The 27,197-nt window shown below is 33.0% G+C and overlaps 2 protein-coding genes and 2 pseudogenes across 2 annotated transcripts; 3 read left to right on the top strand and 1 right to left on the bottom strand.

Annotated features, from left to right (window-relative positions):
- Window positions 1–1,294: 1,294 nt before the first annotated feature.
- On the top strand, window positions 1,295–3,474 carry LOC146912339 (UPF0481 protein At3g47200-like). Its single transcript, XM_085720427.1, has one exon. The coding sequence runs from the start codon at window positions 2,045–2,047 to the stop codon at window positions 3,290–3,292; it is 1,248 nt and encodes a 415-aa protein (XP_085576553.1). The 5' UTR covers window positions 1,295–2,044; the 3' UTR covers window positions 3,293–3,474.
- Window positions 3,475–7,426: 3,952 nt separating this feature from the next.
- Window positions 7,427–10,448, bottom strand: LOC146912338 (uncharacterized; annotated as a pseudogene).
- A 5,410-nt stretch (window positions 10,449–15,858) lies between these two features.
- On the top strand, window positions 15,859–17,425 carry LOC146912337 (UPF0481 protein At3g47200-like). The gene has a single exon (XM_085720426.1). The coding sequence runs from the start codon at window positions 15,887–15,889 to the stop codon at window positions 17,165–17,167; it is 1,281 nt and encodes a 426-aa protein (XP_085576552.1). The 5' UTR covers window positions 15,859–15,886; the 3' UTR covers window positions 17,168–17,425.
- Window positions 17,426–23,776: 6,351 nt separating this feature from the next.
- LOC146912336 (UPF0481 protein At3g47200-like) lies at window positions 23,777–25,352 on the top strand (annotated as a pseudogene).
- The last annotated feature ends 1,845 nt before the right edge of the window (window positions 25,353–27,197 follow it).

The following is a 27,197-nucleotide window of genomic DNA, read 5'->3' as shown; positions in this document are numbered from 1 at the left end:
GAATAAGAGAGAGATGAGTTTAGGTCTTTCGATTCATCGATGTTCCCCTAATTGGTATACTGCACCTATTCTTATGAATGATTCTCTAGTTCCACGATAGTTAACAAAATAGCCCTAATCAATCCCTTGAGTTAGGACCCTCTTCTTGGATCACAACCCCTAATTCCTTAGGTGGTCTAATAATCTTTGAAGGTTTAAGCACGTTAACCTAATATCACTAATAAAGGATTATCCATTCCTAGACTAACCATGTTTATTAGAACAATTCAATTAGGTCTAAGTCGAAAGCTAGAGTCAGTAGTCATTCGTTCTCACTAAATCATGTTTGTATTTGATTAGAATATAAATGCATTAAGAACAATTGAATTGAATAAAAACTAAATTGTCATTCACAATAAATAGAGTTTCATATCAACATGTTTCAATTAGGGTTACAAAGAATCATCTTAAACCTAACCTCTAATGGATTTAGCTACTCATAATGGTGTTTACAAATAACATAATCATTAGAGGAATCAATACATATATGAACTGGTAAGTGAAAAAATCGCCCTCCTAACCGTCTTGTAGTCTCAAAATCGCACTTTGCTCTCTCCAAATCGTCAATCACCAAAAACGTGAATGAATTCCTGATGTCCAAAGTCTCCTAATATATGCTCTCTTCTATCCCACACTTGTGCTGGGTAGACTTTTTATTCTCAGGCCCACTTTTATTGTTTTCTTCAAATGCTATTCTTTACACCTTTTTATTGGCTCACCACACTATTCATGTGTGACACACATTTTATTCTTTTGTTTGGTCATGTGGCTACTAACTTTAGCAATAATAAACCTTATTCTCAGGCCCGCTTCTATTGTTTTCTTCAAATGCTATTCTTTACACTTTTTTATTGGCTCACCACACTATTCATGTGTGACACACATATTTTATTCTTTTGTTTGGTCATGTGGCTACTATCTTTAGCAATAATGAACCTGTAATCTCAATCTTTTGCTATTTGACTCAATAAATTAAAATTGACAAATTTTTTCAAAATGACTTTAAATTAAACATTAAACTAATAAAAATGGAATTAAAACTTAATTAAAAAGATTCTAAAAATAGTGAATGACTGACTGTCATCAATAAGCGGCGGTGGAAGCTTCGTACAAATATATAGTAAAAAAAATATAGTTAATATGTTGTGGTAAACATCACAAATTTTCTCTTTCTCACTAGTGACTTTTTTTTTTGTGGTATTCGGGGTTCGAACCCCGGCCCTTACATATATTATGCATTGTTCTTACCAATTGCGCTAAGCTCACCAAAACTTTCTCTCTGGTGACTATATACATATGATAATTGGTCAAATTAATTGGTCAAAGTCATCAAATAATTGTACTAGCACGTGTCAACACCTTGTGGCCGAAAACCGTGCCCTTTTCACATGTCATCGTGTGAAAATAAGAAGGAAAATGTTACATAGACACCATTTATTCCCATACACCCTTGTACACCCCATGCACTAGGAAGAGAGAAGAGGAGATGAAAGAGAAAGTGTGTTTGTGTGGCTTCACGTGGCCACGTGTCAGATTTTTGTGTGGATGTCAAGAGGTGTATTGCCACCTAAGATTGTCTATGTATCATAACTCAAATAAGAAATATGAAAATCATTTTGAAATCAAACCATACTCCCTCAATCCCAAATTGTATGACGTTTCACACGTATTAAGAAATATAATTAATTTTGTTTGGAAAATAAATAGATATTACGAGTTGTTTTACAAAATTGTCTTTAATAAATGGTATGAGAAAGATAAATTAAAGAATTGAAATAAGAGAGAGTAATAAATAGTTAAAGATATATAATAGAAAAATTAACATTAATGTTTGATTAGTATTGTAAAACGATATGTAATTTGGAACAATTTTTTTTTTCTTCTAAAGTGAAGTACAATTTGGGACGGGAGGTATGATATAAGAAGGATAAGAGGGAGTGTCAAAAGACTTGAAACATAATACCAACGACCAAGCTTTTCATCTTTTTTTTCACTTACTCTCAATATGTCATTCTCCCGCTTGGTGGATGATATCAAAGCGAAGCTCGACAGAGCAGAGCCACCTTCAACCGGTGACTGTTGCATCTACAAGGTCCCCTCTGTTATTCGCACACTCAACGAAAACGCATACACCCCCAATGTCGTTTCCATTGGCCCCTTTCACCACGGTCACCCCCACCCCCAGCTCCAAAACATGGAAAGTCAGAAACTCATTCACTTCAAAGCTTTTCTCCAACGAACCGACACAAGTTTAAACACCTTCGTCAGCTACATAGATTCTATCTTACCTAATTTCAAACGCTGTTATTCTGAAACCTTACCATTTTCTAATGATGAACTTGTTCAGTTAATCTTAATCGATTCCAGTTTTATAATTAAACTTTTTTGTACAGACCCTTATGATGATAAACCTTGGTTAGATAATGGTATAAGATACGATTTATTGTTACTTGAAAATCAGCTTCCCTTTTTCGTTATTGAACAAATTTACAGTCTTTCATTGAATTCTACGAATGCTAGTGTTCCTTCTTTTCTTCAACTCACTATTAAATATTTTAATTATTTCAATAAATCACAATTGGGTTTTGATAATATTAACGATATTCGTATAATGCACTTCACTGATCTGATTAGGATATTTCATTTGCAACATCCTAGTGAAAGACGGCCGAGTAGAGACGTGTTCGACGAACGGAAGTTAAGACTACCCAATGCAACTGAATTGTTAGAAGCTGGAGTTAGGTTTCAAGTAAACACTGAAAGTAAGTGTTTACTTGACTTGAGGTTTTCGGGAGGAGTTCTTGAAATTCCTCAATTAACAGTTCAAGATGGGACCGAAATTTTGTTTCGGAATATGGTTGCTTTGGAGCAGTGTCATTACCCTAAGGAGTCATATATTACTGATTATGTTGTTGTTTTGGATTACCTTATAAATACTGGTACGGATGCGGATATACTTGTTCAGAGCGAAATACTGGAAAATATGCTTGCAGACAGTGATTCTGTGGCTAACTTATTTAATGGTCTTTGGAAAAATGTTACACAATCTACTATAAGTTCTCATTTCTCTGTTCTTTCCAAAGACTTAATTGCTTTTTGTAGGAATCCATGGCATAAGTTGAAGGCCACTCTCATGCGTGATTATTGCAAAACTCCTTGGCAAACTGCTGCTTCCGTTGCTGGAATCTTACTACTTGTTCTCACTTTACTTCAATCAGTTTGTTCTGTCTTGCAAGTCGTACAAGCCTCCTAGTGATTTCTTTCATTGTTGAGTTCATAATTACGTTGTTTGTTTCAATGGTCTCATTATTTTGTGTGTTGTATTAGATCGAAATTGTAATTTCATATAAATAGGTGTTCTGATAAATAAAAGAGCAATTTGATCATGTTGTATTGTTGTTGAACAAAATTGGTATGATAATGTTGTTGGCAAAATCTAGGGGTGCAGGTAGAAACACCAAACTAATGTCGTGTCTCGCCTGTGTTTGGTTCCACGGTGATAACAATTGTTTTTCAATGAATTGATTTAGGTGAAAATGAGTTTAATGTAACGTGATTTATGTTTTAACACCTTAATTGAAAAGTGTTTTTTCATTATTCAAGTTGTTTGGATAATTTAGATCAAAATTACCTTTGAGTGTGAATTACCAAAAATTAGTTTAAATGATTGAAAAAGAAGAGGAACATCGATAAAATAAGAGAGAGCAACACTTGAATAAATGGTAAATTGATTACTGGGTCACATCAATAAAATGTTGAAGGCTTTTCTTTGGATGCAACCCATACTAACTCCAACCTTGAATCGATTTTGGAACAACAATCACTTAAAATTATTAAGAGTTTCCACGACAAGTTGATTTAGTACATAACTCACGTTTGATCTTGTGAACTTACGACAAGTGTCTTCAACCTCACAACCAAAAAAGCATGACATTAATTATTTTTACCATATATCCCTACATTTATGCTCTCACTCTCCATTTTACTTAAAAAAGCAAACTTTTTGATCTATCGCTTGATAAAGATAAATGTGTTGTCGATATGATAGTGGAAGTAGAGGGTGTAAAGTTTGTTAATTGGAGATAGAGACGAAAGTTGTTTCAATGGGAGGAGGAGATGGTGGATGTCTGTAGTGGTTTGGTTTTGGGGGTTGCTAGAGTGGAGGGAGAGAAAGATTGTTTGGAAGTAGGGGGATGGAGCCTACAATCTATTAAGTGCAGTAGACTTGGAAGAAGTAGAGTTGGCCTAAGATGTGTGGAATCCATTAATTCCCTCTATATTGTCGGTGTTAGTTTGGCGGCTTTTCCTTAATAAGCTTCATTCTAAGGATAATCTTAGCAAAAGAGGCGTTTATTTGAACTCCGTGTTCTTTGTTTGGGTGGGCGCGGTATGATTGAAACAATAAATCATAGCTTTTTTAGCTGTCCTATTTTATCGGTTGTTTGGAGCGAGACCGTGAATTGGCTTGGTATCCCGGTTGCTTTTGTGGAAGATGGGTATGCTCCTCTTACGTTTTTTTAAAGGGCTTGTGTCTGGTAACAGAAATATTATAGAGAGCCTCGGTTTAATTTGGTACTCAAACGTCTCTACAGTTTGGAAGGATAGAAACGATATGACTTTCAATCAAGTCGGATTTAATTGGGAAAAGGTGGTGGAGGAGGCAAAGATTTTATCATGGAGTATTCTTACATCGAGGACTAAAGGGTTTAATTACTCTTTAACCGAGTGGCTGTTGATAGTGCAGTCTTCAGTTTAGGTGCTGGGTATTAGTGTTCAGGTGCCGGGTGGTTCCTTTGTCATATCATTATTGGGCTTCAGTTTTTTATCTGTCAGTGCAATCTTCTGATCTTGTGCAGGGTCTGGTGTGTCCGTTTCTGTGCGATTTGTGCATCGGGATCTGTTTTTGTTTGTTAAGACATCGGGGTCTGGTTCCGTTATGGTGCAGCATTTATTTTTCTTCTTCTGTGAGTGGTTGCTATTGTTTGTGTGGTGCTGGCCAGGTTTATCATTTTATTCTCAATAGTTTAGGCTTGATCATCACAACAGAAGTGGATTTTGGCATTGTTTAGCATCTTTCTAGCTGTGTAATTCGTTATCCATAGAATTTTTGTTTGTCCTGAAATGCTTAGTCTGATTTATAGTTTGATTTTGAACAATGTGTAATTAAATTACAGAAGTTGAATAGTTGATGTCAAGCTAGTTGGGTAAATTCCTTTGAAACTATTTTAGGCTTTAGAACTTATATGTTAAAATGATCAAGTATGGATAATCATCAACAATGATGCAAGTCGAACAGTAACGAACGTAAATCACCTCATATTGGAGTGACATTATTTGAATAAAAATCCCTAGTACATGATTAAATACTCTGATAGTTCATTTTTGTAACAAAATAGGTCTTTAAACATTTCACACTAATGTCGAATTGTTCAAATTCCGCGACACTAGCACTATAGCGCCGTTATAGCATCTATTTGACAACACTAGACTAAACATATTACATATACCATGTATAACTTTTCACAACTCAGTTTAGCAGAATTGAAAATAAATCATATGTTGAGTTTATTTCTCAACTGTCTAATTTTTTCGGTAGTTTGGAGCAAGACTCTGAACCGTGATTGATTTGTGTACTGCAAATATAAATTTGATTTCAAATGCACTTCTGTGTTTCCCTCTCAAAGACAAGTAAGTTTGTTTAGTTGGGATAGAATACAATTATTATTCTGATGTGCAAATAAACCAAACTATTCTGTACTTTTGATTACATGGCATCATATTATTCTGACAAGTTTGTTTTCTTTTATTTTCTTATCCTTGGTAATATTTTCTTATTAATAATTGTAATAATTGAATTCCTTCTAAAAGTGTATGGAAATCGAACACAAATCCTAAAACCGATTTAAGAAGCTTTTACTACTACACTAAGTATGTCGCAGTGTTTAAAAGAGAAAATAAATGATAATTAAAAGAGAAAATAACTGCATAAAAATTTGATATCTCTAATGAAGTTGAAAGCTTCAAACCCCCTATCCCAGAGTCCTGGCTCCGCCACTGTCTCTCCCTCTCCATCACCTCCCCATCTTTCTCCACTTTCTTTATCTTAGATTGAATTTATGCATTGCTTCCCTATTCACTTCTGCTACTACGTAACCACCCATATATAATGATCAATTTATTTATCTATATATTTATTTAAATTCAAGGTCAATTTGAAAACGTGACACAACGTGTTCTATAATGATCACTTTCTTTATCTAGTTTATTTGATATTTTTTGAATAAACACTAATAGTTTTATGTAAAAAACGAAAGATCAAATTACATCAGTATAACATCGCTTAGTAACGTTTTTCAAATTTAATTGTTGGATTGAAATTTATATCATATAAATCATCTATATAATTTGTTACATAAATCTAAAACTTTTTAGATACATTGACGAGATACATCGAGGTTAATATCTTAAACACTTTAATTATAAGGCGTTAATCTCTACTAATTATAATCAAACGCAATTGCTTCTTTCATTTGTGATCGTATTTCTTTCTTACACAAGTTAGAAAGAGAACTATAATGTAATGTATACAAAAAATACATAATAGGCAATGGTCGCTCGAAAAAATGAAGTCATTGTTAGCACCACCTTAGCTATGTCTACGTGTGAGTGGTTTTCGACCACAACGTTAACGCACCTTATAGAACACATTCCACCAATTAACGAGAAGGGTCGTGCTAACGAGTGCCTTAAAGATATTGTTTAAGAATTTCATTAAAGGAAATTTTATCTTAGAAATACACGTTGTTACTTTAATCAATACAATAATTACACATTTTTCGTTATAAATTTACTATTTTTAGAACTTTAACAAATGTCTCAAGACACTCGTTAACATTCTCCTATGAAGAAAACCAAAATCATTTTATTGTAACTTTCCATGGAATATATGATATTTCAATCTATTGACAATGTTCTATTGTTGTTTAGAATTTGCCGGTTCTTTGGAAGCTAAAGTGCTTTGGCCAAATAAATGTTAAAACCGATGTCCCACCAATATTCTCTATTTTGGAGGGTAACTTGGCTACGAAGGAGGGTATTTCCATAGAGGGAACAACCAAGTAAATGTTGAATCAGCCGACATATTTAATATAATTAGATTAAATTATGTAAGTTAGGGTAAAACTAGGAAAATAAAATAAAAGAGAAAAACACGTCGGTGATTTAGAACACGAATCAATATGTATACAGTAGAAATTTCTAATTAACGAAAAAAAAATCAATAGGTGTATGTATTGTATTTTTTTTAAGAGGACATAGTTTTTTTTAACAAGCAGGGCCGTTCCAAAGTATTTGGAGGCTCGGTGCTGAAGTAAAATGAGGCTCGTAATAAAATAAAGATGTATTTATTTTAAAAGAACAATGTTCTATTTAAATTTTTTAAAATATAAATACAAGGTGGCGTATATATGCGGTACACCCAAAGGTGAAAATCACTACCATATACATGAGGAACCTCAAACCACCCTCCCAAAAAAACACCCACCTAACAACAAAAGTAAGAGGACTCAATTCTGATAGTCCTAAAAGAAAACAGCAAAAAAGGAAAGTGGAAACCTGCACAGAACCACCAAAAGCCATGCGTCCACAAAGCTGGCAGCAAAATGAGTCTTCATTCACACCAAAACGAAATTACCATTCCTATTTAAATTGAAAATGAAATCCGTAAACATAAGAAATTATCATCATTGTAAATAACACAAATAATATCCATATTATAATAAATAATAAAAAAAATACAAGTTCAGAAAAATACCTTTATCGACGTTCTAGGTACTAAAACGAGTCTTCCTACTCGCTTTTACTGAAGCAAATTGATCAATCAACTCTTCGTATTGTATATTTCGCAACATAGCACTCTCAATTGCTATCATTGCTAAGCCATTAAGTCTTTCTTGTAGCATGGTAGACCTCAGATAAGACTTCAACAACTTCAACTTTGAAAAACTTCTTTCTGCGGAGGCAACTGTCACGGGAATTGTCAATAAAATTCTATATGCAACAATTGTATTAGAAAAACAACTCGCGCCTTTCAAAAATCTTAAAATCTGAATAGGTCGCATTTCTTCTTCAGGCAAGATATCCTTTAGTGACCTTAACTCCAGATATAGTTCTCTCCCATCAATATCAGAATTCTCATTATGTTTTAATGCCTTCTCAAAATTACTACAACAAGACTCCAAAGTAGCATTATCCAATGATTTAAACTTGTCAGAAGTCAACAAAAAACCAAAAACAGCTTCATATTGTTGGAATTGTTCAAATCTCTTATTAAGAGATACAACAGCTTGATCAACAAGGCAAAGAAAGTAATTAACCCTAAAAGATTCTTCTTCAGATTGCTCAACCAACGGGGTATTCAAATCCTCATCAAACTGCCTTTTTCTTCGAATTATGCGCCTTTGAGGAAATACTGGGTCAATATTCAATTCAATAGCAACTTCTGTAGCATCATCCAAGGCTTTCTTAAAACCATTTTCTCTATATTTCTTAAAAAAAGAAATCAACTCTTTTATTTTTGACATAGCAACATCGATAAGCATATCATCTGACTGTAAGAGCTTGCTAACCAAATTAATTGCTGATAATATGTCAAACCATATAATTATAGATACTATAAACTCAAAATCAGCAAGTTCATGTGTTGCTAAAGATTTAGCTTCACTTTTTATTTTAGAATCAAGATCTTTTCTCTGACACTTCAAGTAAAGCTTCAATAAAATCTGACATTGCTGCTCTTATAGCTTTGACACTTTCTATATGACTCTCCCAACGAGTGGATGACAATGATTTTGGAGTCAACCCTTTTAAATTATCTTTCAAAATTTTCCATCTCTTAGTAGAGTTGGCAAAAATAGTATAAATGCGTTGAACAACTCCAAAAAAATCTTTAGCTTTACCACATGAGTTAGCCATATCACACAATGTCAAGTTAAGACTATGGCAACTACAAGGAGTATAAAAGGCTCTTGGATTTACATCTAAAAACCTCTTTTGTACACCTTGATGTTTCCCTTTCATATTTGACCCATTATCATAACCTTGTCCTCGCACATCAAGGATGTCAAGATCAAGATTTTTCAATTCATCTTGTAAAACATCAAAAAGCCCTTGCCCAGTTGTATCATTCACATTCAAAAATCCTAAAAAAGACTCCTCAATGCTAACAGAATTTGAAGAAACATCCACATATCGTATTATCAGAGACATTTGTTCTTGGTGACTAATATCAGGAGTACAATCAAGTATCACTGAGAAATACTTTGCTTGCTTGATTTTTTCAATGATTTGATTTTTAATTCTAGAAGCAAGCAAAAGTATTAACTCATTTTGGATTTTAGGCCCAAGATATTTATCCTGAAGATTATCATCTGTAATACGTCTAACATGTTCTTGGACACATGGATCAAATTCATTTAACATATCAATTAAGCCCAAAAAGTTCCCATATTGTTATCTTCATCTAATTTTTCTACAGAACCACGGAAGGCCAAATTATGTTTAGCAAGGAATTTCACTATTGCAATAATTCTTTTTAAAACACCTTTCCAATGATCCCTTTCTTGCTCAATCAATCTTTGAGTTGTTTTATCAATAGTTTGAAAACTATTCATCCTTTGACGCAACTCATACCAAGTAGTCATGCTCTTAATGTGATCTAAGCTTGTCTCATGCTCTTTAAGTCTATCACCAACATGACACCAATCACTAAAACCCTCGTTTGCTAATTGACTTCTACCAATCCTTCTTTTGAAAACTTTACAACAAAAACAAAATAATCTATCAAGCTCTTTTGAATAAACAAGCCAATCTCTATCACACTTCTCTCCATTTGATAAAGTTCTAGTATACAAATTAGCCGTAAAGCGTCTAGAAAATTTATCTCTAGGACCCGTCATAATTTTTAAATCTCTTTTAGGGCCTTTTGTAGCTACCAACTCAATCATTCTAGACTCGAGAGAATCCCAATTTCTAGGATCAAATATATCTACACTAATGTGAATGTCATTAACATCATCAACATTTTGATTATTATCTTCATTATCATTCAAATTTTCAGCATCAACATCCATACCAACATTGTCAACAATAGGAATAGCATCAACATTATCAACATGAATAGCATCAATGGGAATAGCATCAACATTATCATCAATGGGAATAACATTATCATCAATAGGAATAGAACTATCACCAATAGGAATTTGTGTTTCTTTTACAATAAATTTATCAAGAGCTCCTGTTTGGGATTCAATTAACTCAGCTTCTTTTTTCTTTTTCCTACGCTTCTCAGCACCAGACTGAAACTTTCTAATCTTAGGTGGAAATTTAGGAGGCAATTTAGGAGGCATAGAGGAAGATTGAAAAAGTATAAAACCTGAAATTCTTGACTGTTCTTGAGCAAGCAATTCCGCAATGTCGAAGTTGAACCATATTAGACATACAATGTTGAGGTTGAACCATAAAATAAAATAAAGACATAATTAGTAATTAGCAACATTATCAATTATACAAGTTAAAACAGAGAATAACCAAAAGCTTATAAAATTAAAAATCCGACTGGAAAATTTCGATCTGGAATTATAAAATTCAGCTTATAAACTTTCTAAACTCTTATCATGATAATTTTCGATCTGGAAAATCTCACAATTGGCTGACACGATCTAAATCCGACTGTGTATTTTCCAGAATTCCAAATCCCTAAATTCTTTGATCAACGATTCCTCCTAAGTTGATCTCTATCAATCTCTATTCAAGTATTTAGCAATTTTAACATTCAACAAAAATCAACCAATTCCATGAAAGGAAGTAAAAGAAATCAGGAAAGAGGGGTTATTTACCTAACAGAGTAACAGTGTCAGTGTGTTTTGGAAAGGGGAAAACTTCAATAGGATGATCGATGATGAGTGATGGTGAGAGAAACAGAAACGCTGAAGGAAGTGATGATGATCGGCAGTCGTGTTTGATTTAAAGTTTAAACCATGAAGGACGAAGAAGAACAGAAACGCTGATGAGTGATGGTGAGAGAATGAACGCGCGTTGGAATTTTAATGTATTATGTATTATGAGAGTTTTTTTTTTTTTTAGTGTGGGGGGGTAGTGGGCTATAAAATTTTTTTTGAGGCCCATGCCCTGGGGAGGCTCGGTGCTATAGCGCTGCTTGCACCCCCCAGGGTCCGGCCCTGTTAACAAGCTAAAATGAATTATATTAACAAAACTACATCAATCCCTTTAGCACAAGGCATACCAAAAAGACTATCAAAAATACAATCAATCCAATGAGAAACAACAAAACAGTGCTAGCTGATACCCTAACACATTAGAGGGTTCGACCACCACATTTGGGTACCAAAAGCAAAAGTAACATGTTTAGCTTTCAGTCACCACAAAGAATAATTTTTTACTTTTTCAAGTAGCTGATAACTATTGCACTCCTGATTTTTAAACAACCGATTATTTCTTTCATTCCACAAGATCCAAGAGGATATAATATTGTATTTTATATACAAAAAATAGGTGCAAAACCATATTAAATACTTAGATGAGCAAAATCATATTAAATACTCAAAAGCGCTTAGATGAGATGTCACGACCTCTTCTAGCTTAATGTATGTTTAGGTATGAATCCAGCGTGTCACACAATATCGTTAAAACTTTTAGGAAGTATTTATTGTACATTTGAGTTTTACAAGGCTCAATAGATAAATCTCCGCATAAGTGCGCAAATGATACTCGATTTACACAACAACAAAAAAAACATTTGATGTACCTCACATATAACCACATCATTTGTTGGTCAATAATTGTTCCACCTAAAAATCGAATTAGGATTCTTTCGAATAATTTTTATTTTGGTGGATCTCATTAACCACTTGAACTCAATCAATTGGTTTACATTTATATGTAATAAAATATACATAATCACATCTTTTTTTTGCATCATATTGATCCTTCATTCATCCTTGCATAACTTCAAAAATATGATTTAGTTCTTGAATATATATGTTATGCCTCAAAAGAAAACTATAGATTTAAAGTTTATAGCTCAAATTTTTTTTTAAAGTTTTAAAATTCATATGCAGACATGAGTGAAGAAACAAAATAACATACAAAAAGATAAATGATCAAATCGAAACATGAAATTAAGTTAAGAGATCACAAGAGTAATTTCATCAAGAATTAAGAATGTTGCATTCTAAAAACTAGATTAAAAAAGATCCAATAATTAAGTTGGAAGAGACATAAACAATTTCATCCAAATGTTATTGGATATATTCAAATTCATTAAAGATAATTCTGTAAAAAGAAATTTTCCATCAGACACACTCTACATGAATTTAAAAAATGGAGTGAAGTTAGATTTTAATCTCCCAAAATATGTAGCTGGCTGAATTAGTTTCTAAAGAAAAAAACAAACAATCTTGAGTTTCTTATAAAAATAAGACTCATTCTCTTCCAATTGCGATGACATCATGCCGATCAATCATTTTCTTCAGTTTTGAATTCCAAAACAAAAGCAGGTCATAAAAAATCCAACTGTCTCTTAGTTCAAACTTCATAAAAGGTCACAACGAATCCTATTTATCCTCCCATTAGAGCGTAGCAATCCCTCCATTAAGACTTAAGACATTGGTTAAAGTATCATAAGTAGTAAGTTTGTATTAAAAAGTTATGTAATTATTACATTATTCAAAGTAACAACTTGTCTTTCTAAGATAATTTTTTTTGTAATGGAATCCTTAAACAATGCTCTCAAGACACTAGTTAACACGACACTATATATCTATATATAAAAGTGAAGTTTTACATGACCACAAGACAAAAATAAGTTTTTGGGTGTTTTTTTTAGTAACACATGCTCAACATTTGTCACCAGCAAAGTGCGACTTTATTCTCCGATATCTCCTCATGATTCTATTATTTTCGATTGATGAGGTGTGTCCTATTAGCCGCCAGACATGTTTGGATACCTTTGGAGAGCATGCATTTCATTGTAAGGAGCTTTCCAGTTTCAAATACAAGAATGACTTTGTTAGGGATTTTGTTTTTGATATATTCAGGCGGATGAGAGTATCTATGAAGAAGGTGACACCGAAAGCATGGACATTCAGATGACTTAGATTTTATCATGTTATTGTATTTGATGTACTCTATCAATTTGAATCAATCAATATATCGTTTTTTTTTAAGTCATGGTACACATACAAATAAGGCTGTGCTTTTTTCCGGTTTGAGTCCTTTGTGGGTTATATTATTTTCTACAATTAATTATCTACAGTATTACACCTCAACATCATTTATTTTTCTTTTTAATTTCTTTTGGTATTTTTAAAATTTAACTAAAGCTAAAATTATTCCATTGGATCTTTATCTTTTTCTTTTTCTTTATTTTTATCTTATCTTCTTTACCCTTTTGAACACATGCCTGGCCAAAATTGAAAGACAAAAACTAACTTGAAATGGACTTTGGTAAAATAAATACTTTAAAATGGGTCTTAAATTTACACCGCATGACACTAAATTCATCTAATAAATAAATAAAGATTAAAAGAACTAACCAGATTAAACTGTCAAAAAGGATTAAACTCTCACAATATGGTAAATTAATATTCAAATTTTAGATAGAAGTATTCACATTTAGTGCATATGTCTCAAATATGATTTTACAGTTGAGAAACCTTTAAAAAAAAAATTGCCCACATTTAAATATGAATTTGAATGTACACGAAAAATAATAATCTTATGTCGCCTAAAAGTATATTATCAAATAAATTATGTACCCTAGAAGTATACTCTTTCAAAAACATGCCAATTTTAGACGAGAAAGAAGAAAAATAACACCAAAACTAGAAATGTGTTTTTCTTGTGTTTTAGTGAATAAATAACACTAATAGTTTTAGTGAATAAATGTTCAATTAATGTCATATATTTTAGAAATGTGTGCATTTATATTATGTATTTACACCAAAATTATAATAATGAACATCATTTATTGTAGTAATATGAGAGGATCTCAACTCGTGGTTTGAATTAATTTGTTAGGTATATATCATAATATTTTCTCATAAACAATAGCATTAATCCATTTAGCCATCTTAGGCTACAAAGCCACCACCTTGCTCTCTAAAGATCCCATTGAAACATGGTACAAAAACACTTCCACATGAATCTTTCTTTTTTTGTGTCCCTATAATTAATACATCATATAAAGAGATTAAAAGGACCCACCATGCAGAGAGTAAAAAAAATCACTCTTTTGACAAGAAGTAGAAATAAAGATAAGATAGATTAAAAGGACCCATCATGCATGAAGTAAAAAATCACTCTTATGACAAGAAGCAGCGGCGGAGCCAGAATTATTATAAGTTCTGGGCAAAACAAAATTGCAACACATTTATAGGGATTTAAATAAAAAATTGCAAGCAAATAATAAAAAATCTAAAGAAATTGCCCAATTTATAGGGGTTTATATAAGAAATGAGGAGAATTTACATAAGAAATTACAAAAAAATTGGCCCGGATCCCGACCAAGTGCCCGGGCTCGCCGGGCCTTAGAACCGCCACTGACAAGAAGTATACTAGTCCCTCGATCCTTATTATAATAAACAAAACAAAAAACATCAAAATCAATGCATTCATTAATTAATGTAATTGTTTGAATATTTTTACAAATATACCCTCATAAAAATTGTGAAACATCAAATACATCCACTAATATAAAAAAGAGAAACATTAAATGGAGGTAGAAAAGTTTTTTAAACAATAACTACACCTTAAAAATTAGACAAATTTTTTTTTTGAAAATTTTCTTATAATAAAGACCGGAGGAAGTTATAAAAAAAAAGTGTATGAATTTGAAAGACTATAAGACTCAATGAAGTTTGAGAGAATTGAGGATAAATGAGATGAAGAATGTAAAAGTTGGAAAAAAGTTCGGACGTCGATGTATTGTTTCCTTACTCATATTCAATGCAAAGGAAAGATCTTTAACATTTGTTCTTTGAGACAAAGGAATCTTGCGAACTCGGTTAACATGAAGTTGAATCCTTTTGCGGCCACAATTTTTGGTCACGTGTGTGGCAATGGCAAACACATGTTGACCATACCAAACTTGACATGTAGTACTCTATCTGATTATTATTATTATAAGCAAAAATTAAGTTTTTAAATTCATTTAATAAATAAATGTATTTGGTCTATATTATTGACCAAATACATCATTTATTCGATAAACCTAAAAAGTTGATTATTGGTTATAATAGTGATCGGATGAAGTATATGTTAAATAACACCTACCTTCTAGGTGTGTGTCTATCATATGATTACTTGGATTGTCGTTGGAAATACTCTTTTTGGTCTTTGTTATACTCTATTCATTCCAAATTATGTCATTTAATTAGAAAAAGAAAATTATTTTAAATATGTAATTTTACAATATCAATAAATATTTAATATTTATTTTTCCGTTAATGGATTTCTTGATATATATATATATATATATATATATATATATATATATATATATATATATATAAAATGATTTGAAATAGAGAAAGTAAATAAAAAAACCAAAAAAACATCAAAAGCAATGCAATCATTTAATAGTATTTTTTTACATGGTTTTTGTGGAATACTATTAAATGATATCATCATAAGACAAGTACAACTAAATAAGAAAAAGAAAAAATGAAAATCATTTTGAAAATCTTCATATAATAAGGATACGAGGGGGAGGGATAGTGCCAAAAGTGAAAAGACCAAGCTTTTCATTTTCTTGCAGACTCTCAAGATGTCATTCTCCGACTTGGTGGATGATATCAATGCTATGCTCGACAGCGCAGAGCCACCATCAACCGATGACTGTTGCATCTACAAGGTTCCTTCTGTTATTCGCAAAGTCAATGAAGACGCATACACCCCTAAGTTCGTTTCCATTGGCCCCTTTCACCACCGTCACCCCCAGCTCCAAAACATGGAAAGTCTGAAACTCATTCACTTCAAAGCTTTTCTCCAACGAACCGAGGCATGTTTAAATGACTTAGTCGGCTACACAGAATCTATCTTATCTGATTTCAAATGCTGTTATTCCAAAACCTTACCATTTTCTGATTATGAACTTGTTAAGTTAATCTTAATAGATTCCGGTTTTATAATTCAACTTTTTTGGACATACTCTTATGATGTGTGGCCCTTTAAACCTTGGCTTGAAGTTGGTATAAGATTAGATTTAATGTTACTTGAAAATCAGCTTCCCTTTTTCGTTATTGAAAAAATTTACAATCTTTCATTTAGTTCTACAAATGCCAGTGTTCCTAACTTAGAGATCCCTCCTTTTCTTGTACTCGTTATTGAGTATTTTGATTATTACAATAAATCAAATTTGTCTTTTGATAATGGTGATATTACTAGTATAATGCACTTCACTGATCTGATTAGGATATTTCATTTGCAACATCCTATTCAAAGTCGGCCGAGTAGAGTCGACATCGACCAACGGATGATACATATACCGAGTGCAACTGAGTTGTTAGAAGCTGGAGTTAAGTTTAAAGTGAACACTAAAAGTGAGTGTTTACTTGACTTGAGGTTTTCAAAATCGGGAGGAGTTCTTGAAATTCCTCAATTAAGTGTTCAGGATCGGACCGAAACTTTATTTCGGAATATGGTTGCTTTGGAGCAGTGTCATTACCCTGATGAGTCATATATTACTGATTATGTTGTTGTTTTGGATTACCTTATAAATACTGGTAAGGATGTGGATATACTTGTTCAGAGGGAAATACTGGAAAACTGGCTTGGAGACAGTGATTCTGTGGCTAACTTGTTTAATGGTCTTTGGAAAAATGTTACACAATCTACTATAAGTTCTCATTTCTCTGTTCTTTCCGAAGACATAATTGTTTTTTGTAGGAATCCATGGCATAAGTTGAAGGCTACTCTCAGGCGTGATTATGGCAGAACTCCTTGGCAAACTGCTGCTTCCATTGCTGGAATTGTACTACTTGTTCTCACTTTACTTCAATCAGTTTGTTCTGTCATGCAAGTTGTACAACAATACAAAGCCTCCTAGCTTGATTTCTTTTATTGTTGAGTTCATAATTATTGTTATCATTATTATCAATGTACGTTGTTTATTTCAATGGTTTCATTATTTTGTGTGTTGTATTAGATCGAAATTCTATTAGGTGTTCTGCCAAATAAAACAGCAACTTGATCATGTTGTATTGTTGTTGAACAAAATGGGTCTGATAGTGTTCATGGCAAAATCTAGGGGTGCAGGTAATTGTTTTTGAATGAATTGATTTTGTAGAATTGATTTAGGTGAAAAGTGAGTTTAACTTAAGGTGATTTATGTTTTGATATCTTGATTGAAAAGTGATTTTTCATAATTCAAGTTGTTTGGATGATTTACATCAAAATAACTTTTGAGTGCGAATTTACCAAAACTGGTTTGAAATTTGAATGATTAAAAAAGAAGAGGCACGTTAATAAAATAAGAGAGTGCTTGAGTAAATGGTAAATTGATTACCAAGTCACATCAATAAAATGTTGAGGCCAGGTTTCTCATTTTATTCTCAATAGTTAAGGCTTTATCATAATATCATCCAATAGTAGTGGATTTTGGGATTGTTTCGTATCTTTCTAGCTGTGTTTTTTGGTTATCCATAGCGTGTTTTGAGGCTTTGGTGGCACTCAGAAAATTCAAAAGGTCCATGGTGATTCTAGTATGATTGCAGGGGCTGTTTCAACTAGTCTGTAAATCTCTGGTGTACTGTTTCGGTGGTTTTTCAGTTTCTTAGATTTGTGTATTGGACCTGTTCTATTGTGTTTTTCTTAGTATCAGTTGGTTGATCGGGTACCTTTGAGGTTTGGGGTGGTTTGAATCTCTGATTAATGTTGTGATCCTAGCTTGTTTGATCACTCAATTTTTTGTGATTTCGAACTTTATAATAATCTATACCTTGTACACCTTGTGCTTGGTTTAGTGTATTTTAATAAATTCATTATCGATCTAATTTTTGTTTGTCTTGAAATGCTTAGTCTGATTTATAGTTTGATTTTGAACAATATGTTTAATTCAATCACAGAAGTTGAATAGTTGATGCCTAGCTAGTTGGGTAATTTCCTTTGAAACTATTTTAGGCTTTAGAACTTATGTGTGAAAGTGATTAAGTAGGGATAATCATCAACACTGGAGTGACATTATTTGAATAAAAATCCATAGTACATGATTAAGTACTCTGATAGTTTATTTTTGTAACAAAATCGGTCTTCAAACATTTTGTACTAAGGTCGACTTGTTCAAATTCTGCTACACTAGCACTATAGCGCTGTTATAGTGGCTGTTTGACAACACTAGACCAAGCATATTACATATATCATATATAACTTTTCACAACCCAGTTTCTTAGCGTAGGTTTGGTTCTGCTCTGCGGGGTATTGGTTATCTGGTTATCGTTGGGGCGTGCTCAGTCTTAGTCAGCTGATGAGGGGTGTTGTGTTGCAATTTTTATTTGGTCGTTTTTGCAAGGTGTGTGTTCTGCTGAGACCGTTTAGTTTTGCAGCGGTTTTTCTGTCTCATTAGCGAGGCTGGTTGGAGTGTGTCGTTATCGTCTCAAGCTTGGTTGGGCGTTTCCTGGTTTCGCTTGGCTTTGTTTATCTCTGCTTCCCTTTTTCGTACAGGAGTCTAAAGCCATTAGTTGGATCTTGATTTTTAATTTTACTTATCTACCTGATGTAATGATCTATAACAGTCTTATAATTAGAGTTCTTATTGGTTTTGGGGGGATTAATGTAGTAGTGTTCTTTTTAATATTTTATAGCACAATTAAATTACTTGAAGGTCTCCAAAATCACTATTTGCAAAAAGTAACATGCTGATTTTAATACATTACTACCAAATCTCTATAATTTTGCACCTTCAAAATCACTAAGAATTCTTTATGCAAAGGTCAGGTTCAGCATGTTGTTATGGGTGACAAAAGTTGTTAAGTTTAAGAATTCTTTACATGTAACTATAGAAGAGCTTGTTAGAGAGTTTGCAATAATTTGAGCTAAGGATTGTGAGCAATACAGTTGTTAGGAAAGAACAACACATTCTCCAAAATCAAGAATAAAGATTAAGTTCATATCCACGAAGACATGATGTAATTGTTCTTTGAGCATTAAAGTTTTCATCGGTCTTTGCAAGCCTTTGAAATCCAAATCACCTAAGTTATTTTCGATAAATAAAAAAAGGTTAATGAGTTTTTTTAACATTCATAATGTTTTTTTTGGTTAAATATGTTTTTAGTCCCTATAAATATGTCAACTTTTCGTTTTAGACTCTCTAAAAAATTTCTTCAACTTTTAGTCCTCCAAAAAAATTTCATCTTCATTTTTGGTCCCTTTTTTAAAGTAAACTCATATGTAGAATTTATCTTTTTGAATAAAATTTAGCAGAAAAATTTATAATATTATAAGGATCTCTCCCAAAAAAATAGAATTTTTTACCATAACATGAATTAAATATGAATTTTTTTACTTTTGGCGGTAAAAAATTTATATTTAATTTATGTTTTGTTTAAAAATTCTAATTTTTTTTGGAGTTTTACAATATTCTATACATTTCTGCTCAATTTCATTAAAAAAATACAAAAATCTACTTACAAATAGGGACAAAAAGTAGTGATTGAAAATTTTATAGAGACTAAAAGTTAAAGGAAAATTTTAGAGGGACTAAAACGAAAAGTTAGTATATTTATAGGGAAGAAAAACATATTTAACCTTTTTTTTTTTTACCAATTTAACATTCATAATGTTGATATCGTTACTTAATCTCTATAAAAAATAAGTCAATAATCTTAAACCATTGTCATGACTTAATTATCGTGATTCCTCAGTTTGATCTATTTTTTTTTTTTGGTAGAATCGGAAAAAAGAACAGAAAAAAAACTATCTAGAAAAAGAAATCCTACTAGCATCAGCTAATAGGAGTAGACTAATTCCAGCAGGAGGAACTGCAATAGAACGATAAAAAGGTCAACTTTCATCAGTTTGATCTATGATCTATGATCTCTATGAAAAGGTCAACTTTCATACTCAAACTAATAACTTTTTAGCTCATGAAAACAAAAGGAATTTAAAAACCTCTAATATTGAGTAATGTACTTACCGCAAACAAAACAATAGATGAATTAAGCTGTAGTGTTAGTTGCTAATCAATGTCTCCCCCAAAGTCTGCATGTGAAGAAAAAATAAAAGGAATTAAAATGTAAGATATTCTTAATTAATTTCCTCTTGATGGAATAAATTAGGATGCACATGGACTTCAGTAGAAGAAAGATGACAACTCTCGTTAAAATTGGCTATAGAATCATATGTCATTAATAACAGAAGGTGTCATCTCTCCTGCAACTGAATCTCCTAAACATTTCGTCAACGTATAAATACTTTGATGCCTTTATGCATATTGTAATATCCCGCCTGTCAGTATCGGAATATTACCAGTCGATCGTGCCAGATGATTAATGTTTCGGGAAGAAAGTTTGGCGGAAATATTTTTTTATGAGATGTCAGCTAAATACGAGTTAAGTATCAGTGTCGTATTAATCACGCTTGAGACAAGGGTATAATGGTAATTGCACGCAAAATGATATTTATATGGTTTTGGCCCCAAAATATCTCATTTTCTCTTATCCTTTCTTTCTCTAGGTTTTGGGCAAAGGATTTCCTCCTCCTTCTCTCTTCATCCACGCCCTCCTTCTCTCTTTCTCTTCCTCAATCCTTTCCAAAACTTCTTCCAAATTAAGATATATGTTGTGCAAGTTTGCTTGGAAGCTTGGATTGGGTTGTTACCACTACTCTTTCTTTTCACCAAGAGAATTTCAAGAAGTTAGGGTTTTGGTTAAGTTGGAAATAGAAGCATGAACTTCTTCATGATGTGGTTCTTCATGATCAAGAATCAAAGAGAAAGATGGAATAAGTGGGATTGATGAGCTAAGGCCATGGAATGGTGTTGAATCAAGAGCTAGGGTTTTGGTTGCTTGAGCTTGGGACTTGGAGCTGCTATGAGAATCTTGTTTAGGTGAGTTCTTAGATAGTTTTCCACCCTTGGGATTATGTGTTTTACTCTTGTAAGATAACCATGAATTTCTAGGGTTTATACATAGAGTTTAGTACCCTTTTTTTTATGCCATGCTTACTAAGCTTGTAAATACTTGCCATACAAAGGTTTTACAGGTTTTCTATGACCACTAGAGTCATAATATACATAGAGACACTTAGTTTTGAGGTTTTTGGGTCAAAAATACCATTTTTACAAGTGATGGACTGTCACAACTCGCCACAGCGAGCAGGTAGCTCGCTAGGCGAGCTAGACCACAGAACGGGGGGGGGGGGGGGTTGCTCGCCCCCAACTCGCCACAGCGAGTAAGTCACTCGCCTAGGCGAGTAGACAGTGTGCAAGTGCACTGTTTGCTCGCTTCAGGTAGCAAATTAATCATTCAGGAAGGGAATGAAAGTAGAGCCTTGACATAGCTTGTCAAGAACTATAATAGCTTGTAAAGAAATAGAATGCTACGCATGAGTATTATGCTTGATAAGACGCGAAGTGATTTAAAGTATTCTCTTTGCATAGGAACTAGAATGATCATGCAAGCATGACTAGACGTGAATTGATTAGATATCTCTTCACATAGGAAGTTAAACAAGCATTTAGTTTACCTCTAGTAGGATCATATAGGGATCCGAGGTAAAAGAGATAGCATATATAGATGTAATCTTCATGCATGTATAGACCAAGACTTTATTAAAGATGTGAAACGATTAGTTATCTATTCACAAAGAAAGTTTAAGCAACAAGTAGATGTCGTGTCTCTTGGGATCCACACTAGGTTGGCTCAAGGGGTTTCCACTAGGTGAAACGGGGTTAGCCGTAAGGAACCCGCACGTCACTGAGGGAGTGTTGTTGGTTATACCTTAGATAGGTTTCCATCGGTTAGAAAGGGATTGTGCTCGGGTTTACTCCACCCCGGGGATCTACGTAAAATGAACTGAGATATTGATTGTTTGATCAACGCTAACCTAATGAATGAATCTGACTATGCATATTGATTAGACATTTATATGTTATGTCAGAGAGCCTTGACGTAGAACGTCAGGAATTAGTATGATAGCAAGAATGATATGTTATTAGATACAACGTATTTATGCAATAGAGCATGTAGAGAAAGTTATTTCGATGATGATCTTAGGTTTCCCCTAATCGTCCGGTTTAGAATCGTGTCATGATTATGTTATGCTTAGGCCTCAGTACGTAGAGCGTATTCTTGGCAATGCGGTTTTAGATTCCCCTTGACCGCCATGACACGTATAAGAAGTGAAGCCTACAACAAAGTAAGAGGAATCTTATGACTGCCCTAGTATGCACGACTGTCTAAGTATGCAAGTCCCCGCACACGTATAATCAACCGTCAGGTTGTATTGTAGACACGTGGTGACCGTAGGTTTTCCCCGAGGTTACCTATAGCCTAGGATTAGGCAGAACTCACTGAGACATTATGTCTCATCCAAATCCTTATTTGTTTCAGATAAACAGGTTGGATGACAAGCTAGTAGCTGAATGGATGTTTCAGCAAGTGTTCATTCGTACCCGCTGCAGGATGATATGAATATGCAAGGACACATTTACTATGTATTAGAAAAGTTGAGTTGTATTATTATTGTACGAACGCATATTGTTGTATAAGATATTCATTCGAAGTTTTAATGTTGTAAATTTTAATGTATCCAGTACTAAACTAATGCACACGCTAAACTTTCTAGATACGTTTAGTGTGGGTATTACACATATTATGTTCCTTTGCTCAAAGAAGTTAAGGCCATACTTATAAGAGAGATGGATCATCTAGTCTCTTGTGTTTACAATTTGACATGAGTATAGTTAATTAGGTTGGACAAGGGTAGGTATTATTTGGTGATGCATATACCCAAACACCTTGACATAAGCATATTAGTGATTATTTTATAAATTAATTTAGAGTTTCAAGTTAATATTATTTTATAAATAAATTTATTAATACGAGAACAATGATAATAAAAACTCATTACAATAAGAGTTCTCGTACATTTTGAAAATAATATTGTAAATCTTCTCTTAACTCAACGGAAGTTAGCTGCTCCTCGACATTTGTCAACATCAGTTAATTGCCGCTGAAAAATACCCAACGACAACTAACTTCCTAAGTTAAGGGAATGAGTGCTTTTAAAAGAGAGAAGAGCAATTTTCTTCTTGCTTTAGAGGTCAATTTTCTTCTTGCTTTAGAGGTCCACGAAGACCAACATCATTGATACTACCAACCTTTTATTTAAAAGAAAAAAGAAAAATCTCCCATTTTCATTTTTATTTTAAGAATTAGATCATACAATTATTATAAACCAAAAATCCAAAAATAGAGAACCGCAAAAAGAAAAACCATATCAAAGCTAGCATCTTCAACCACAACAGGCTGCATCACAATATCCCATCCAATAAATAGAGAACCGCAAAAAAAAAAAAATCAAAATCAAAGGCTCTGTTATATGCTGACCACACCAAACTTGACATGTAGCATATGTTAAAAAAATTGTTTCAAATTATACGTCATTTTACAATATCAATTAATAATTAATGCTTATTTTCCATTAGGCTTATTTACAGATATAATTTTTAAAAAAATTGTGAAATAATGATATCATAAAGACAAATATAAAATAAGAAATATGAAAATCATTTTGAAAATATTCATATAATAAGGATACGAGGGAGTGCCAAAAGACCAAGCTTTTCATTTTCTTTCTGACACTCAAAGATGTCATCCTCCCGCTTGGCGGATGATATCAAAGTGAAGCTCGACAGAGCAGAGCCACCATCAACCGTTGACTGTTGCATCTACAAGGTCCCTTCTGTTATTCGCACACTCAACGAAAACGCATACACCCCCAGTGTCGTTTCCATTGGCCCCTTTCACCACGGTCAACCCCAGCTCCAAAACATGGAAAGTCAGAAACTCATTCACTTCAAAGCTTTTCTCCAACAAACCAACACAAGTTTAAACGACTTAGTCGGCTACATAGAATCTATCTTACCTCATTTCAAACGCTGTTATTCTGAAACCTTACCATTTTCTAATGATGAACTTGTTCAGTTAATCTTAATCGATTCCTGTTTTATAATTAAACTTTTTTGTACAGACCCTTATGATGATAAACCTTGGTTAGATAATGGTATAAGATACGATTTATTGTTACTTGAAAATCAGCTTCCCTTTTTCATTATTGAACAAATTTACAATCTTTCATTGAGTTCTACGAATGCTAGTGTTCCTAACACCACGATCCCTTCTTTTCTTAAACACACTATTAAATATTTTAATTATTTCAATAAATCACAATTGGGTTTTGATAATAATGATATTAGTATAATGCACTTCACTGATTTGATTAGGATATTTCATTTGCAACATCCTATTGAAAGACGGCCGAGTAGAGACGTGTTCGACGAACGGAAGTTAAGACTACCCAATGCAACTGAATTGTTAGAAGCTGGAGTTAGGTTTCAAGTAAACACTGAAAGTAAGTGTTTACTTGACTTGAGGTTTTCGGGAGGAGTTCTTGAAATTCCTCAATTAACAGTTCAAGATGGGACCGAAATTTTGTTTCGGAATCTGGTTGCTTTGGAGCAGTGTCATTACCCTCATGAGTCATATATTACTGATTATGTTGCTGTTTTGGATTACCTTATAAATACGGGTACGGATGTGGATATACTTGTTCAGAACGAAATACTGGAAAATTGGCTTGGAGACAGTCATTCTGTGGCTAACTTGTTTAATGGTCTTTGGAAAAATGTTACACAATCTACTATAAGTTCTCATTTCTCTGTTCTTTCCGAAGACATAATTGTTTTTTGTAGGAATCCATGGCATAAGTTGAAGGCTACTCTCAGGCGTGATTATGGCAAAACTCCTTGGCAAACTGCTGCTTCTGTTGCTGGAATTGTACTACTTGTTCTCACTTTACTTCAAACAATTTGTTCTTGCAAGTAGTACAACAACCTAATGCCTCCTAGTGATTTCTTACATTGTTGAGGTCATAATTATTGCTATTAGTATTATTATCACTGTACGTTGTTTGTTTCAATGGTTTCATTATTTTCTGTGTTGTGTACTTAGATTGAAATTGTAATTTCATATAAATAAAGCAACTTGATCATGTTGTATTGTTGTTGAACAAAATGGGTCTGATAGTGTAGTTGGCAAAATCCAGGGGTGCAGGTAGAAACTCCTAACGAACATCGTGTCTCATGTGTTTGGTTCCACAGTGATAAAAAACTGCTTTTGAATTAATTGATTTTATAGAATTGATTTAAGTGAAAAAGTGACTTTAATGTAACATGAATTATGTTTGGATACCTTGATTGAAAAGTGATTTTTTATAATTCAAGTTGTTTGGTGTTTGGATACCTAGACCTTGATGTATATTCTACTGTTCTGTTTGATGTTTTAGCCTTTTAGGTAATGGCAAATTGATGTCCATGTTATGAGTGATAGCAGCTGTTGTTCTAAACACTTTGTGTAAAAGTATCACAAACAAGTCTTCTTGTTGATAGATAAAAATCTAAGTCAAGTGGGTTTGTTTATTCAATTAACCAATGGATTGTTTATTTTGTATTGGTTGATTGTGTTTTGGGGTCTTAGTGGTGGGTGTTTCAGTTTTTTCTCTGCATAGTCAGTAGCCGTTGGTACTTTCAGTAGGTCTGGTTCTGCTCAGCGGGGTATTGGTTTTCTGGTTGTCGTTGGGGCGTGCTCAGCCTTAGTCGGCTGATGAGAGGTGTTGTGTTGCTGCAATTTTTATTTGGTCGTTTTTGCAAGGTGTGTGTTCTGCTGAGACCATTTAGTTTTGTTGCGTTTTTTCTGTCTCATTAGCGAGGCAGGTTGGAGTGTGTCATTATCGTCTCAAGCTTGGTTGAACATTTCCTGGTTTCGCTTTTAGCTTTCAGTAGCCTTCAATTGGGTTCAAACTCAATATCAGGACATCGCAATCATAGGCGGTGTTTGCCACTTCGTTTACAAACTAAAAAATAATATTGATCAACAAATAACCGTCATTCTTGACATGGGGGAATAAGCTTGTTCTATTTACACTTTTATTTGTCAAGTGTTCAATTATACATTTATACCTCAAATAATGGTGAAAGAAAATGGGAAGAGAAAATTAACATGAACTTAGGTGATAAATGTGACCTATATCCCAATAAATAGAGAAAGTCACCTAAGTTAATTTCGATAAATAAAAAGAGGTTAATGAGTTTTTTTAACATTCATAATGTTTTTTTTGGACAAATTTAACATTTATAATGTTGATATCGTTGCTTAATCTCTATAAAAAATAAGTCAATAATCTTTAACCATTGTCATGACTTAATTATAGTAATTCCTCTGTTTGATCTTTGATCTCTAGAAAAAGGTCATATTTCATACTCTAACTAATAAATTTTTAGCTCATGAAAACAAAAGATATTTAAAAACCTCTAATATTGACCCAATAAGTAGTAATGTACTTAACGCAAACAAAACAATAGATGAATTAAATTGTAGTGCTAGTTGCTAATCAATGTCTCCCCCAAAGTCTGCATGTGAAGAAAAAATAGAAGGAATTTAAATGTAAGATGTTCTTAATTAATTTCCTTACGAAGAAACAGATTAGAATGCATATGGACTTTAGTCGAAGAAAGATTAAAATTGGCTGCATAATCATGTCATTAGTAACTGAAGGTGTCATCTCTCCTGCGACTGAAGTCCCTGAACATATTTTCCACTTTTACACCATTTCCTGCATATATGCATATTATGTTCCTTTTCTCAAAGAAGTTAAGGCCATATTTATAAGGGAGATGGATCATCTAGTCTCTTGTGTTTACAATTTGACTCGAGTCTAGTTTTTTTTTTTTTTTTTGAAGAATTGACTTGAGTCTAGTTAAATAGGTTGGGCAGGGGTCGGTACTGTTTGGTGATGCATTTACCCGAACACCTTGACATAAGCTTATCAATGATTAGTTTATAAATTCATAAGAGTTTCAA

Source organism: Medicago sativa, chromosome 6 (assembly GCF_051527215.1).
Source record: "Medicago sativa cultivar Bolivia chromosome 6, Bolivia_mono, whole genome shotgun sequence".
Taxonomy (NCBI): domain Eukaryota; kingdom Viridiplantae; phylum Streptophyta; class Magnoliopsida; order Fabales; family Fabaceae; genus Medicago; species Medicago sativa.
This window is presented reverse-complemented; position numbering and strand designations above follow the sequence as displayed.